The 13890-nt window shown below is 29.5% G+C and overlaps 1 protein-coding gene across 1 annotated transcript; it reads left to right on the forward strand.

Moving 5' to 3' along the window:
* Nucleotides 1-726: 726 nt before the first annotated feature.
* LOC142317595 (cilia- and flagella-associated protein 20-like) lies at nucleotides 727-13603 on the forward strand. Its single transcript, XM_075354151.1, has 4 exons — nucleotides 727-810; nucleotides 4488-4685; nucleotides 8763-8879; nucleotides 13394-13603. The coding sequence occupies exons 1-4, from the start codon at nucleotides 727-729 to the stop codon at nucleotides 13601-13603; spliced, it is 609 nt and encodes a 202-aa protein (XP_075210266.1).
* The last annotated feature ends 287 nt before the right edge of the window (nucleotides 13604-13890 follow it).

Genomic DNA, 13890 nt, shown 5'->3' on the forward strand with positions numbered 1-13890 from the left:
ATTGTAACATCTAGTTGTGCATCTCCACTTTTGATTGCAATCGACTAAAGCAATAGTGTTAAAAAAAAATCCAAAATCCCAAACAATTTTTGATTTTGAACTTTTTCTTAATTGCAATAATAAGCCCTCATTGAGAGCTTTTCCACGATATATAAGTGGTACTTATACGTGGTACTTATACAGTGGTACTTATACAGTGGTACTTATCCAGTGGTACGATACATAAGTGGTACTCATTTTCATTGGTTCCAGATTTATAGCCAAATAAAACTTAATAAAATATTTAGCTCTTACAAGGCACATCGGTTCGAATGAGACTTCATCTTCTTTTTTAACTTTTTTTTTAATTTAAATATATTGATTTATTAATAATTATTAACCTCTGATTGTAAAAAAATAAAAAATTACTATAAATAATAATTCAATAATAACAACAAAAAAATATGAAAAAATATCAGAAATCATTATTGAGATAAAATGTTAGGTACCTTTCATTTAAAAAAAAAAAAATGTATATATGTAATTTAATAGGCTTACAAGGAAGTCATGTGGTGTTCATATCAATTTTTTTTTAAACCTTAACAATTAGCCGATATATTTCTATAACGAAATTTTTTTAAGAAGAAAATTATTTACCAGCTGTAAAAATCTGAGTATCTGATTCTTTACATAAAAAAAGTAAACATTTAATACTTTTCTTTATAAGACAAAAAAAAAATTTTAAGAATGTTTAAGAATGCTTATCAACACGGTCTTTTATCAGTTTTTTTTGCCGGTGGAAGCAAACCGTTAGCCATCTGGGGTACGACAGTAAGTTTTTATTCAGTTTACATAACCTTTATTTTATAGGTTACAATTTTTATTATGGTTTATATTTGTGTAATTTTCATATCTTTTGTTTAAAAAGATTTTTGTAAATTTTTATGCGCATCAGAATTACGAGTACATCAATAAAATAAAAAATAACTCATCTCTGTCGTAACCGAGAATTATTTATTTAACTAAAACCGGTTTTCGAAAGAATTATATTTCGAAAACTTTAACTGCCCTTATAAATACTTCTATAATATAATCACGTTACTCGAAACGCTTGTGAGGCATTGACCTCTGAACTCATTTCAAGGATCTAGTACAAATCAATTACAAAAAGGTGAGAAGAAACTACGCCTAAATTCAATAGGTTAAACTATTTAAATTATTTTTAATCAAAACATTAATTAACTCTCTATTATTATACGGAAGAAGAGAAAATGAACCGGCATTCTTTTACTGTTTATTTTTTTTTATTTTTGCATATTTTATGAATATCAACTTACTAATATCAGAACATCTGTACACTTCGTGTTAGTGAAAGTAAAGTTGTTCATCGATTTATAGGTACGTGCGGATACACCACGCACTCAAAAATTGTACGTTATAATTATTTAATGTAGAGGATCCATTTACAATATACTTCACTACTACTGAACAAGTTAAATTACCCAGTGTTTCTCGGTTGCCAAACATTATTTGTTATCCTGAAGAAAATCCACGTTCAGAATTCAAAGTATGGTACTTTTTCGTTTTACGCCCGCCACACTTTCGCATTTTTTCAGATAAAACTTGCTTAATTTAGCATATAACAATTGATGAATAAAACATTAGAGAAATACCGTACTAATCCTATAACTCAAAAAAATAACCCAATAATACATTAGAGAAAACACCAACCGGTGTGTTAATAAATGACCGGTTTTATGCCGGTCATTTTAATCATTCTCCACATTAACATATTTTATATATTAAAAATATAAGCATTATTGCTTAAAATTATCAATATAACCAAAATTATTCTACGCTCACTTGGCTCGTTAACCTTGACAAAAAAGTAATGTTTTGATTATTTAAGTAATAAATTATTAATAATTACTGAATTTATTATTTAAATAATCAAAACATTACTGTTAATTAGTCAAGTTTTGCGAGCGTAGGTTTATAATTTCTCTGAAAAATACCTCAAATACCCACTGATTTGGAAGAGTTCTGGCTCTATTTTACTCGTAATTTCTTTTTGAAAATAGGACTCGTCTATTTCTACAATCATTCCTGGATCACCTACCTTTTTTGGGTCTTGTAATAAATGATCAGCACACACACAGGTACATCTCTCAGGTATCTCACAGGTATGTCTCTCAGGTACAGTTTCCAACCCGTTATTGCTTAACTTCACATTAACCCACGCTCGCTTCGCTCGCTAACTTTAATTAATATGTTTAAAGGGACCGGTATAAAACAGCATGTTTCCTCTAATGTTTTATTCATCAATTATTATTACAACTTGCTGTATTAAGTAATATTTATGTGAAAAAATGCGAAAAAAGTGGGGGATGTAATAAAAACTAACCTAAGTATGCAAATTTCATACAAAAATATTTCAAATTTTATTATTTTAACCTTTTTCCTCAGAAAACGTTTAAGAAGATTCTTAAACGTGGACACGTAATGTCCACAATTGATGTGGACACCACGTAACTTCCTTGTACGCCTATTAAATTACACATACACATTTTTTAAAAAATTAAACGTACATAAAATTTTATTTTTTATTAAAAACTTATGATATTTTTTCATATTTTTTTTATTGTTGTTGAATAATTATTTATCGTAAACTTTTTTTTTACAATCATGAGGTTAATAATTATTAATAAATCAATAAATTTAAATAAAAAAACAAGAAGTCTGATTCGAACAGATGTACCCTTGTAAGATCCAAATAATTAATTAATTAAAATTTCATTTGGCTATTACTCTGGAACAAATAGAAATACATATCACTTATGATATATCGTTGAAAAGCTCTTAACAAGGGCTAATTGCTGAAAAAGAAAAGCTTATTCAGAAAAAATCCAATTTTTTTTGCGCTTTTTTGGACACTCTTGGTTCAGTCGATTGCAATCAAAAGGGGAGGTGCACAACTAGATGTTAGAATAGTCCTAAATATAAAATCATCTTATGGCTAATCGTTTTTGAGTTATACGAGATACGTACGTACGTACAGACATCACGCCGGAACTAGTCAAAATGGTTTCAGGGATGGTCAAAATGGATATTTCCGTTGAAATCTGAAAACCCAAATTTTTTGCAATCACAGTACTTCCTTTATTTCGTACAAGGAGTAAAAATCATTGTAGAAGGCGGTAGAAGGAGTTCCTGTTTGAAATTTCTAACACGCTTCTGAGAAAAATTAATATTTATAATTTGAATGATTAATTAAATTGCATCCCCAGCATAACAACCATTAGTAAAAAGATTATGCCGGTAGGATTGTAGAAACGTGTCTCTTACATAAAACGTTAAAGGATACTCCCTGGAAAAGTTGTTTCAAGTTTTATTTTTGTTCCTCGAAAGTTTTGCTGAAATGCACCCCAAAATGGGGGCAGTTATAATTTTTTTTATACCATTAGTATTTTTTTGTAAACAGCATTATAAATTTGTATATGTGAAAAAAAAATATTTTTAATGAAGGGTAATCCACTGGTAAATATTTAAATTGAAGAAGTAACAAATATTCTCCAGTTTGATTAAACAGTTAATACTCAAAGTTTGGTTAAAACAGCCGTTCATGGTATTTCCATACAAATAGGGGAAAAACTTGTCTATTTGGAAATAAACAAAAATTGAAATGTATTTGAGATTTTGAATTAAGGCACTGAAACAAAAACCCTTTGGCTTCAGATTTGTATAAAACGCAAAGCTAACACGAAAAGAAAACTAATTTCAGCAATTTACAGATGAAAGATTGAACTCGCTAAGAAGAAAATTGTAATTCAATAAAATTTTATACTAAATCGCTGCTGATACCTTGAAGACAACATACCTGATTTGTGAGTTACAAAAATAAAAATGAACGTGATTTAGCCAAAAATTTAAAATAATACTAGACAAAAAAATTATACAGTAAGATAGGGAATTTTCATGGTTTACGCTTTACTGTTTATCCGTTTATACTGTTTATGTTTTTACCTGAATAAATTTATACCTAATACTATGAACAAAGTTAAATAAAAACAGATGTAAAAAAATTCAAGTCGAGCCAATAGTTCCTTAATTTTAAGATCAATATTGTAATATATGGACGGATATTCTGATATATTAATTTCACGAGCACAATTACCAGAAAGTTAAACTACATAAAAAGAAAAATCTTTATCTTCGACGTAATATAAAATTATATAACTAGAAATTTTATTAGCATTTAACGTTGGTTACTTAATGTTTTCATTGATAACAAAAGATAAAACATGACGCAATATTATTTAATTGTTAATATCATTAACCTCGCTAAAATGCAGAAAAAATATTATTTTACTTCAAATTTAAAGATGTAATCCTATATCAATATTTAACCGATAGAATAATGTTTTGCAAAATATATTTAAGTAATTGCAGTAGAAATAACGTGAAAAATATAATAAACGAAATGTTTTCATGTTAAGAAATGTTTTCAGGTAAAAGAAGGACATGTGAAACGAATGACAGATGAAGAAGCCCGTTGTCTGGTACTTGAAATTAAAGGTGCCAATGTAGCTACTACTTACATATTCTGCCCACCAGATCCAAGTCCTGTTGTATCTCTTGGAATTCGTCTACCATTTATCGTAATAATAGTAAAGAATCTAAAGAAATATTTCTCATTTGAAATACAAGTACGTCTATTTTTACTATTTGATCACTCTAGTAAATCCTTATAATCTTAGTCTACGTGTGGATTAAAAGTTAACAAACAGTCAATATACTTCTTCATCTATAACGATCCTTGTTCGTTTCGCTCACTTCATTCTCGACCTTCCAACTCGCCTTTTTCCTGGCATCCAAATCCAGCGGTGCTGATAAACGACAATCTTCATCCTTTCGATCTTTATTACGTTATTTCGATTACGTAACGTTCACTTTCCTCATTTTTACTACGTTACTAACCTCATTTTAAAGCGGTTCCTTCTTGAAACTCTTTTGATTCTTTTCCAAGAACCTTATTTGGTAATATTTGCATTGATTCGTCATCTTTCAAGAATCGTTTTGGTAGTAAAGTGTGAAAACCATTACAGTTTCATATAAATTTAAGGTGACGTCAACCTTTGTTTTATTCTTTAATCATTTTCTAATTACTTCTTGAAACATGCTTTTAATCTGTTTACTTTATCTTACGAAACATTGCACCCCTTGGGCCAATAATTAGTAATATCAAAAAACTTTATTATATTTTAAACTTATTTATTTTAAACTTTATTATATTATAAACTTTATATGAATAAACCTACTCTGAAGTCTGTTTTGATCTTGCCGAGGTTTTTTTTTGTCTTCAGTCATTTGACTGGTTTGATGCAGCTCTCCAAGATTCTCCAAAAATTTCTTCAAATATCAATTTGGCATTTAGGAATATTTTCTTTTATTTGCCAATAATGTATAAATTGAATTACTGTATTTAATGAGCCAAATATATATTTCTATGAAATTAATTTCTTAAATGATGTCATCTAAGAACCTGTAGCCACATATATATATATATATATGTGTGTGTGTGTGTGTGTGTGTGTGTGCGTGTGTGTGTGTGTGTGTGTGTGTGTGTGTGTGTTTTTATTTTTTTACATTTTTTCTCATATTATTATTTTTATTACTTATTTATTATTTATTTCGTTTAATGAATTCTGTTTGTGGCGGAATCTTTATAAGTATAGCATAAAATTTGAATGTTTTTTCTCACATTTAATCCGATAACTTATGCGGTCGATCTCCGTGGCGAATAGTAGGGTCCCTCTCTTTCATCCGAAGATCCTGGGTTGATTCTTTCTCAGGCATTGCATTTTTTTACACGCTACAAAAAATATATTAATCATTATCATAAATCAACAGCTGTTAAAAAGGTGCCTGCCTAAAAAAATAATAAAACGGAATATAGAAGAAAATAATTCTCAAAAATATTTTTTTTGAGTTGGCTCCTTTCAGTTAATTATGAGGAATTGTGTTCATATATAATATATTAAATTGCTTTGGGTTGTACTCATTTATATTATATTTTGATGGTTGTAACTTTAGGATAAATATGGTCCATTAGGTTATTTAGCTCCACCTCTAAAAAAAAAATATATATGTACCTATATATATAAAAAATTTTCATCATGTGGTGTTCTTCCTGTTGGCAGGTCCCTGGCTCCACTGTTGTCACAATTTGTCCCATGCTTTTTTTTTTGTCGCATCATAACCTTCACTACCCTTTTTGTTATTTATTAACCTTAGGTCCCTTGGCTGAGGTTAATAAATAAAGAAGAGGAAGGAAGACCTTCCTCCTGTATCTTCACCTTCAACGGAGCCTTCAAGAACTGTATTTATTACTCCTTTTCCTCTAATTATATGTTACATGCCCGATCCAGTTTCCTTTGCTCCTTTTGTTAGTTGTCTATATTATTCTACCTTCATTTATTCTTCTTAATATTAAATCGTTATTTACTATGTCCAACCATTTTATCTTTTCCATCCTCCTCAAGACCCACATCTCAAAAGCTTCGATCTTATCCTTTCCCCTTTTCCCCAGTGTCCATGCTTCAATATCGTATAAAAATATTTTCCAAAGTTATCATTTAACCAATCTCTTGCTCAGGTTCAGATCCATGTTTCTGTAGAGTAGAGTTTCTTTTTAAAAAAGGTTTCCTTTGCCATTGCAATTCTCTTCTTAATCTCTCTTTACTCCTCCATTCTTTAATACTGTTCCGAGATATCAACGGAGATGACTGGGAAAAATGTAAGTGAATCTGAATGAAGATTTAAAGTGAAATAACAAAAAAAATTGTGCCATAGACTACATATAATTTTAGGATAAGTATGATCCATTCGGTTATATACCTCCCCATCCAAAAAAAAAAAAAATGTATATATATATATATATATATATATATACACATAGAACCATTTCTAAAATGGTAATTTTAAAAATAGAAATTTTAGAAAAATGGAAATTTCTCCTTCGTTCTTCCCCTGTCCACCAATTTGTTACTTTTATATAATAATTTATATCTCAAGTTCGGTTAGATGAATCGCAATAATATTTTGCAGGCGTCTTGGTAATAAAGTTTTAAAATTATCAAAAAATCAAGACTTAAATACCTTCGCAAATTACAAAATGGCGGCCATTTTTATTTTTCAATCCGTTATATCTCCATCAAAATTAGTTTTATTAAAATTCATTTTTTTTTTTGTTAAAATATTAATCCCTTTATTTTCAACAAAATGAAATTTTATTTTTTTAAACCTGTTAACAAATAGCAGAGTTATGGCAGAAAATTGATCTAGTAATTTTTTGTCTGTTTTCATGTCCTCCACTGTTCATTCAATCCATTTAATATTAATTGCTTTTATTTATTGTTAATTCTAGTATTGTAAATTAGTATCAGATTAAGTAATAATTTTTTCACAATAATAGACCTAATAATTATAACACAAAATTACATCAATTTTCTTCCATAACTCGACTTTTTTATATCATCAACTTAATGGTTGATGATATAAAAAAATTTTCTTAGATAAGTTTTAGGCCGTTATGCAAAGAATAGTAGGAACTTTAAACGAATTCGATATTTTAGTTTATGAGAAAGTTATAGCGATATTTTGTATGTTTTTTTTTTTTTTTTTTTTTTTTTTGGTAATCCTTTGCCGTAAGGGTTAGTCATGACCCTTATGCTAGTTTTTCAGTAATTTTTTTGATTATTCCGTGATCTTTACCACACAACTTGAAATAATTACCTACTCTAAAGACCTGTATGTAGAAAACATTTCTCCTACTGGTTAAGGGTAAGTTATACTTCCTTCCCTGTATAGCATTTAAGCAATGGTTAAACGACTTATTTCACTAATAAAATTGTGTTATTTTACTCTTAAAAAAATAAACAAATGAACTACTGGGTTTTATAAGCGGCTTTTTGGGCCGACAAACCGGCGTAATTTTACGTGAATTTACCAATATGCTTTTGTTTTTACAAAACTGTCCTAATAAATGGCTGCCCCGAATAACCCATGACTCTATTAACCGGAATTCACTATATATTCTATTAACTGTACCTAATAATTAATATTCTATTCTTGTCCTCACCCAATTATAGTTTTTTTTCGCTAATCACTATGCTCATTTCTTATTATCTTATTTAAAGAAATGAAAATTAAAACGAAGAAACAAAAACGATAAACTGTTACTACTTCATTACAAAATTATCCATATAGAATTGTTTTGTCCACAAACGGCAAAATTGGGTTTGTGGACGGCAAAATTTTGTGGACAAAACAATTCTATATGATCATTTTATCCTTTTAATAGAAAAAAAAATTATTGTATGACAAAAAATTAATTTATATTTGTAAGTTTAAATTAAATATTTTTGCACCAATGTTGGCAAAGTAAGTAGAAAATAATTAGATAATACATTATATTATGAAGCAAAATTCTACTCGTAATGAGTATAATTCATAAAAATTTTTAACGAGCTTAATAATTTTGCTTTTTCAATTTGGGGAAAATGTTTCTACTGTTAAATAATTTTTTTTAATCAAATCATTTACCTAACCATCATTCATTGCGATTAGACAAATTCTTTGACACCTAAAATCTGAATGATCTGAAACACTTATAATATCTAAAATCTTATTCCTAATTTAAATCTAGTATAGATATAAAATAAGCTATTTCTGGTTGGTTGTATATAAAATATATTATTAATGTTAATATTCTTTATTTACAGGTATTGGATGGTACTAACACTCGTAGAAGATTTCGAGTAAGCAACTATCAATCCACATCTCGTATAAGACCTTTTATTTGTACTATGCCATTGGGCTTGAATGACGGTTGGAACCAGGTAACGGCAGTTTTCTTTATTATTATTACATACAGGTAACAGGTAGATTGCATTTTGCTAAGGCTTTACTTAAAAAAAAAACCCTTTTGGCACGCCGGAAGGCGGAGGTAGATTTCACCGATGCTAAGTAGGGGATAAAAAAAATGTTCACCTTAAAGTTAAGAAAAACTTCAAATTTCCTCAATACAACAACGGTTGCATGTGAAAAACCGTTTCACATGGTTAGCGTACGAAAAGCCCCATCTTCTTCCAATTCCAGCAATATTTTGGTCATCCCTTACCGTAAGGGTTGATCATATCAAAATTTGTTTCAGAAAGAAGTTTTAGGTAATTAGAGGACTAACGACCACTTTAAACAGATTTGATACTGTGCCTATTAAGGGAGGTATGATTTATTGGTCTTCGAAACCTCAGTTTTCTACCTCCTGGGCCAATGGTTAGTGATATCGAAACTCTTTACGTAGATAAGTTTTAGGCACTTATCCAAAGAATAGTAGGAACTTTAAACGAATTCGATATTTTACTTAATAAGGAAGTTATACCGATATTTACTTTTTCGAATAAGCCCTCCCATTTCCAACCCCTTGGTCCGATTTTGCCCATTAACGAACTCGACTGAGATTTTGGATCGTTATATTTTTTTTATAAATTTGAAAGTGATTGGCGGAAAATTACGGAAGTTATCGTGTCCACAATATAGTGATATATATATATCACTATATATATATTATAATACTATATATAATATATATATATATTATATATATATATATATATATTATATATATATATTATTATATATTATATATATATATATATATATATATATATTATATATATATAAATGTATATATAAACTTTTGAACTGACGATGGTATGTGGTCTGGCAGATGTGAAACGCGAAGGTGTCTAAATTTTTGCAGAAGTCGAATCATGGTATCCATTACAATAAGATAGCCATTTCATACGGTCTTATGAAATCTACCTAAAAATATAGTATGCTTTATATTAATAATGCAATTTACATTAACTAAGATATCCCCTATATATACCCCTTCTGGAAATGTCAATCCTAGAAATCCATGGAATACCAGATTCCACAGCAGGGAACCGACAACGGAACCCTGCGGGCTTCCCCTGGTAACGGATTTTTCAACAATTAGGTGCGCATCCTTAAACAGAGTGGTACGGTTAGACAAAATGATCACATACCACGGCCTACAGGGCTACAGGAACATATAATAAACTAGATGCGAAAACATCCACATACTGTAAATTAACCTCGTTTGCTAATAGTCTTTCAAGTAGTAAAACTTTGACGATGTTACATGCCATCCGCAAATTTTGTAAAGTGCGTAGATAGTTAGTTTTGATAGACGGTAGCAATAGACAAGATATCATAAGTATCATGTAAAAGATGTCAAATATAAAAATTGTTCCCGGAAAATCTTTGATATGCCTTAAGGTCTTCTCAACCTGAGGGTCGCGACCCCAAAAATAAGGATATCCGATTTTTCAAATCGTTCCATTTTAGGGTCCACCTAGGTCGTCTAGACCAGCGTTTCTCAACCTGCAGGGGTCATGGTGATATAAAAGGGTGGTTGAGAAATTAACCTCAAACTTTGCACGTTAACAGTAACGAAATCATTTGATGAGAAAAATTAATTTATTACAAACATTCTACTTGCATTTATAATACATATGTAAAGAAAATTAGATTAACGAGATATTTTCGTTTGTTTTTCATTTAAAAATTTCCCCACACATGGATCTACGTTAGAAACTTATAAAAGCAAATTGTTTTCCAATGATAAAAGACCATTTCTGTATTTAATTTTTAGCGCAACCATAGGCGAAAAACCGTTTTCGCAGAAGTAAAACGTGGCGAAAGGGATTAATATTTTCAATGCTTTTGTGATTACATTTCTTATTCACTTCAACGAGCAAACGTATCTAAATCTTCAAATGTGAATTGTAGTTGTAACATTTTATCGGCGGACATTTCAATAAGCTGGTTGTGAATATCAAACGGTAACTTAGCAACTAAAACAACGTTTTCACTAAATCGATTCAGTACCCATTTCTTCGAGAAATCATTTTTATCTTACGGGAAATACTCCCCCGACTTAATTTTTAGCTTACGCAAATGCATCTTTATGCTATTCAAACTGTGGTGAATTAATAGTTCTTCTTCATTCAAATGTCTCTCAATATAATTGGAAGTGTGAAAATGTATCTAAATTTTGCTTTGAAGGTGAACAATCCAGATATTAAGCTTCTTAATGAGAGCGTGAATTTGTCACTAATAAAATGTTTTTATCACGTCCTTGTAAATTCACATTCAAGTCGTTTAAATGCGAAAATACATCAGCCAAGTAAACCAACAGTAACATATACTCATTATTCTGTAAAAACATTAAAAATGGCTTTAAAAAATATTATTAATTCATCTTGCAATTTCAATAACCGGGTTAACACTTCCCCCGCGACAACAATCTGATTTCTGTGTGAAAAAGAACATTTTTTTTTCTTTTCGCTCATTTCATGGCATATTTTAGCAAACAGCTTATTCTGTAACGGTCGATTTTTAATAAAATTATCATTTTTACAGTTTTACGAAAAATTTGATTTTTTCCGAAATATTTTTTGTGGCAAGAGCACGTCTGTAAAGGAAGCAGTGTATCCATTCCGTTCTTCGTATAAGACGATCTTTGAATTTTTTCAGAAACTCCTGTTCTTTCCTGTTGTCGAATTTACATTATCATCACATATTGTAATACATTCTATCCAATTTGTTATAGTTTGTAGTACCTTCATAAAAAACATCAAAAAGACAGTGTCCTGTTGCTTGAGAAGGTACTGATTTGCAAAACAACATTTTTTTTTTATTGATCTGTCCCTATCGCATTCTTATTTCGCAAAACAAACGAACTGAAAAATGTTCGCCACATCTATTGATTCATCAAACTAAATACTAAAAAATTGAATTCAGCTGCTGAATTATCTGATCCCGAAAATCAACAGCCATGTCATCGATTCGCCTTTCTTGTAGTTAGAAAGAGGAATTTTTTCAGTTTTTTTTGCTTCTTCTACGCCTATTATAAAACACCAACCATATCAAATGCAGCAGACAACATTAGGTTTTCTTAATGCTCATTCTTAATGCTGCGAGATAAGATACTAAAGTGTATTTGAATCTGTATGGCTTGATTTGCAAATAGAAGCTTGTTGATTTCTCAAAGTATGCAATTTTCTTTCGAAACATTCCAAGGGTTTGTTTTTATGATCCGGATGTTTAATTTATAAAAATTAATTAATTTTGGCGGTATCATGCTTTCATCGGAGAAATCGTGATACCAAACAATGTCCTGTGGTTTTCCATCCAATGAGGTAAAACCATAATTTAAATAACTGTAATTGTACAAGCTTGTCTTTTTACGAATCTATTCAGTGGATTTAGATGGTTCACTTCGTTTTTTCACAAATTTATCCATTTTCTATCAAAATCTAATTTAAAAAAAAACCGTTATACTGTTTGACCGCGCACTAAAAAACCGAAACCTCAATTATTATTTTTTTAACTACACTTTTAGAAACTTAAATAAAGGTATCAGACGCACGCTTCACATGGAAAACTAAACTGATGTTCTGCAATCCCTTACGCCACTTTATACCGCTGAGAGCATGACGTGTTCAAACGTATCATACGCATATTCGAACATGATGCTCTCACAGCGAATATTATGTAAGCAGAACAAATTACAAGGAGAACGTACTCATCAAGTTGGAGCCTGTAAATTACTCACATTTTTACACTTCATACATGCATGTTTATACCCGTCGCTATCAACGCAGCTAAATAGTTTTAACTAGGTTTCAGTGGATTGGGGTTGGGAGATCGCGAAATAGTCATTATATATATTTTTTTTACTTTTTGGAGATAATGCAGCTAAAAAGGTTTAGAATGACTCACTGCCTTAAGGTAACGAAGCCAAGTCAACAAAATAGTAACAGAAGTTGCGTTGAACCTAGAAAACATAAAATTTTTATTATCGGTTGAGTTAAAAAACTTGGCCCTTTATCCAGGAAAAGGATGGCTATTTTATTACAAAGTAATTTTCATTTTTACTTATTTTTATTTTGTAAGTCAAACCTGTAATCTCAAAACCACCAATATAACTTGTCTGGATGTCAGATCAGCTAGTTCCTAAGATCCTTTTAAATGTAATGTTTACTGTTTCGCTGTTTCTTGTAATTCTTTTAACTCTAATAACTAATTTTTTTAAACAGCGTTAAAACTTTCTTTTTTTTTGTCGGATTGATTTGTTTAATTTCTGAAGTTATATTAAAGTACCCACCTGTGGCTTTAAGTATGTAACAAAAAAAGAATAAAATTGAAGTGATGAAGTCTAAATTTTTCTGTATTAAAATAAAACAGAGTACACTAAGTAGGATAAACTGTTTATTAAAAAAAAGTCATGTACAATAATTAATTTTCTTTTTATCTATTTTAGGTTCAATTTAATCTAGATGATTTTGTGAGAAGGGCATATAATACTACATACATTGAAACTCAAAGACTTCAAATACATGCTAACTGCAGGTTACGAAGAATCTACTTTGCTGATCGTTTATACACAGAAACTGAATTACCAACGCTATACAAAATACTTCTTCCGGTCAAACATAAGAATGAAGAACATAAAACTACAAACGCAGAATAAAAAGTCCTTAACTTTACGTACTAATCGTTTGGTTAATCTTTTTAATTAATATATACTTTAATGAATAGCATTATTTTAAAGTGTAATTTATTTTTATTTTGACAAGATTATATGGATAAAAATAGATCATTTTTAAATAGTACAAACAGATTAATATCTAGCTAAAAGATATACCTAATATATTTGATTGTAAGTCTATATACTACTACATACTTTTTTATTTTTTGTATTTAATTTTTATTCTTTTGATTTTTATTATTATTATTATTGATATAAAGTTTCCTTTT

This window comes from Lycorma delicatula, chromosome 1, assembly GCF_047948215.1.
Source record: "Lycorma delicatula isolate Av1 chromosome 1, ASM4794821v1, whole genome shotgun sequence".
NCBI classification, from domain to species: domain Eukaryota; kingdom Metazoa; phylum Arthropoda; class Insecta; order Hemiptera; family Fulgoridae; genus Lycorma; species Lycorma delicatula.

Excerpts from the sequence above, each read along its gene's own strand:
- LOC142317595 (XM_075354151.1), top strand. The coding sequence starts at position 727 with ATGTTTAAGAATGCTTATCAACACGGTCTTTTATCAGTTTTTTTTGCC. Across the intron at positions 4,686-8,762 it reads ATTTCTCATTTGAAATACAA|GTATTGGATGGTACTAACAC; the intron begins GTACGTCTATTT and ends CTTTATTTACAG. Across the intron at positions 8,880-13,393 it reads TGAATGACGGTTGGAACCAG|GTTCAATTTAATCTAGATGA; the intron begins GTAACGGCAGTT and ends TATCTATTTTAG.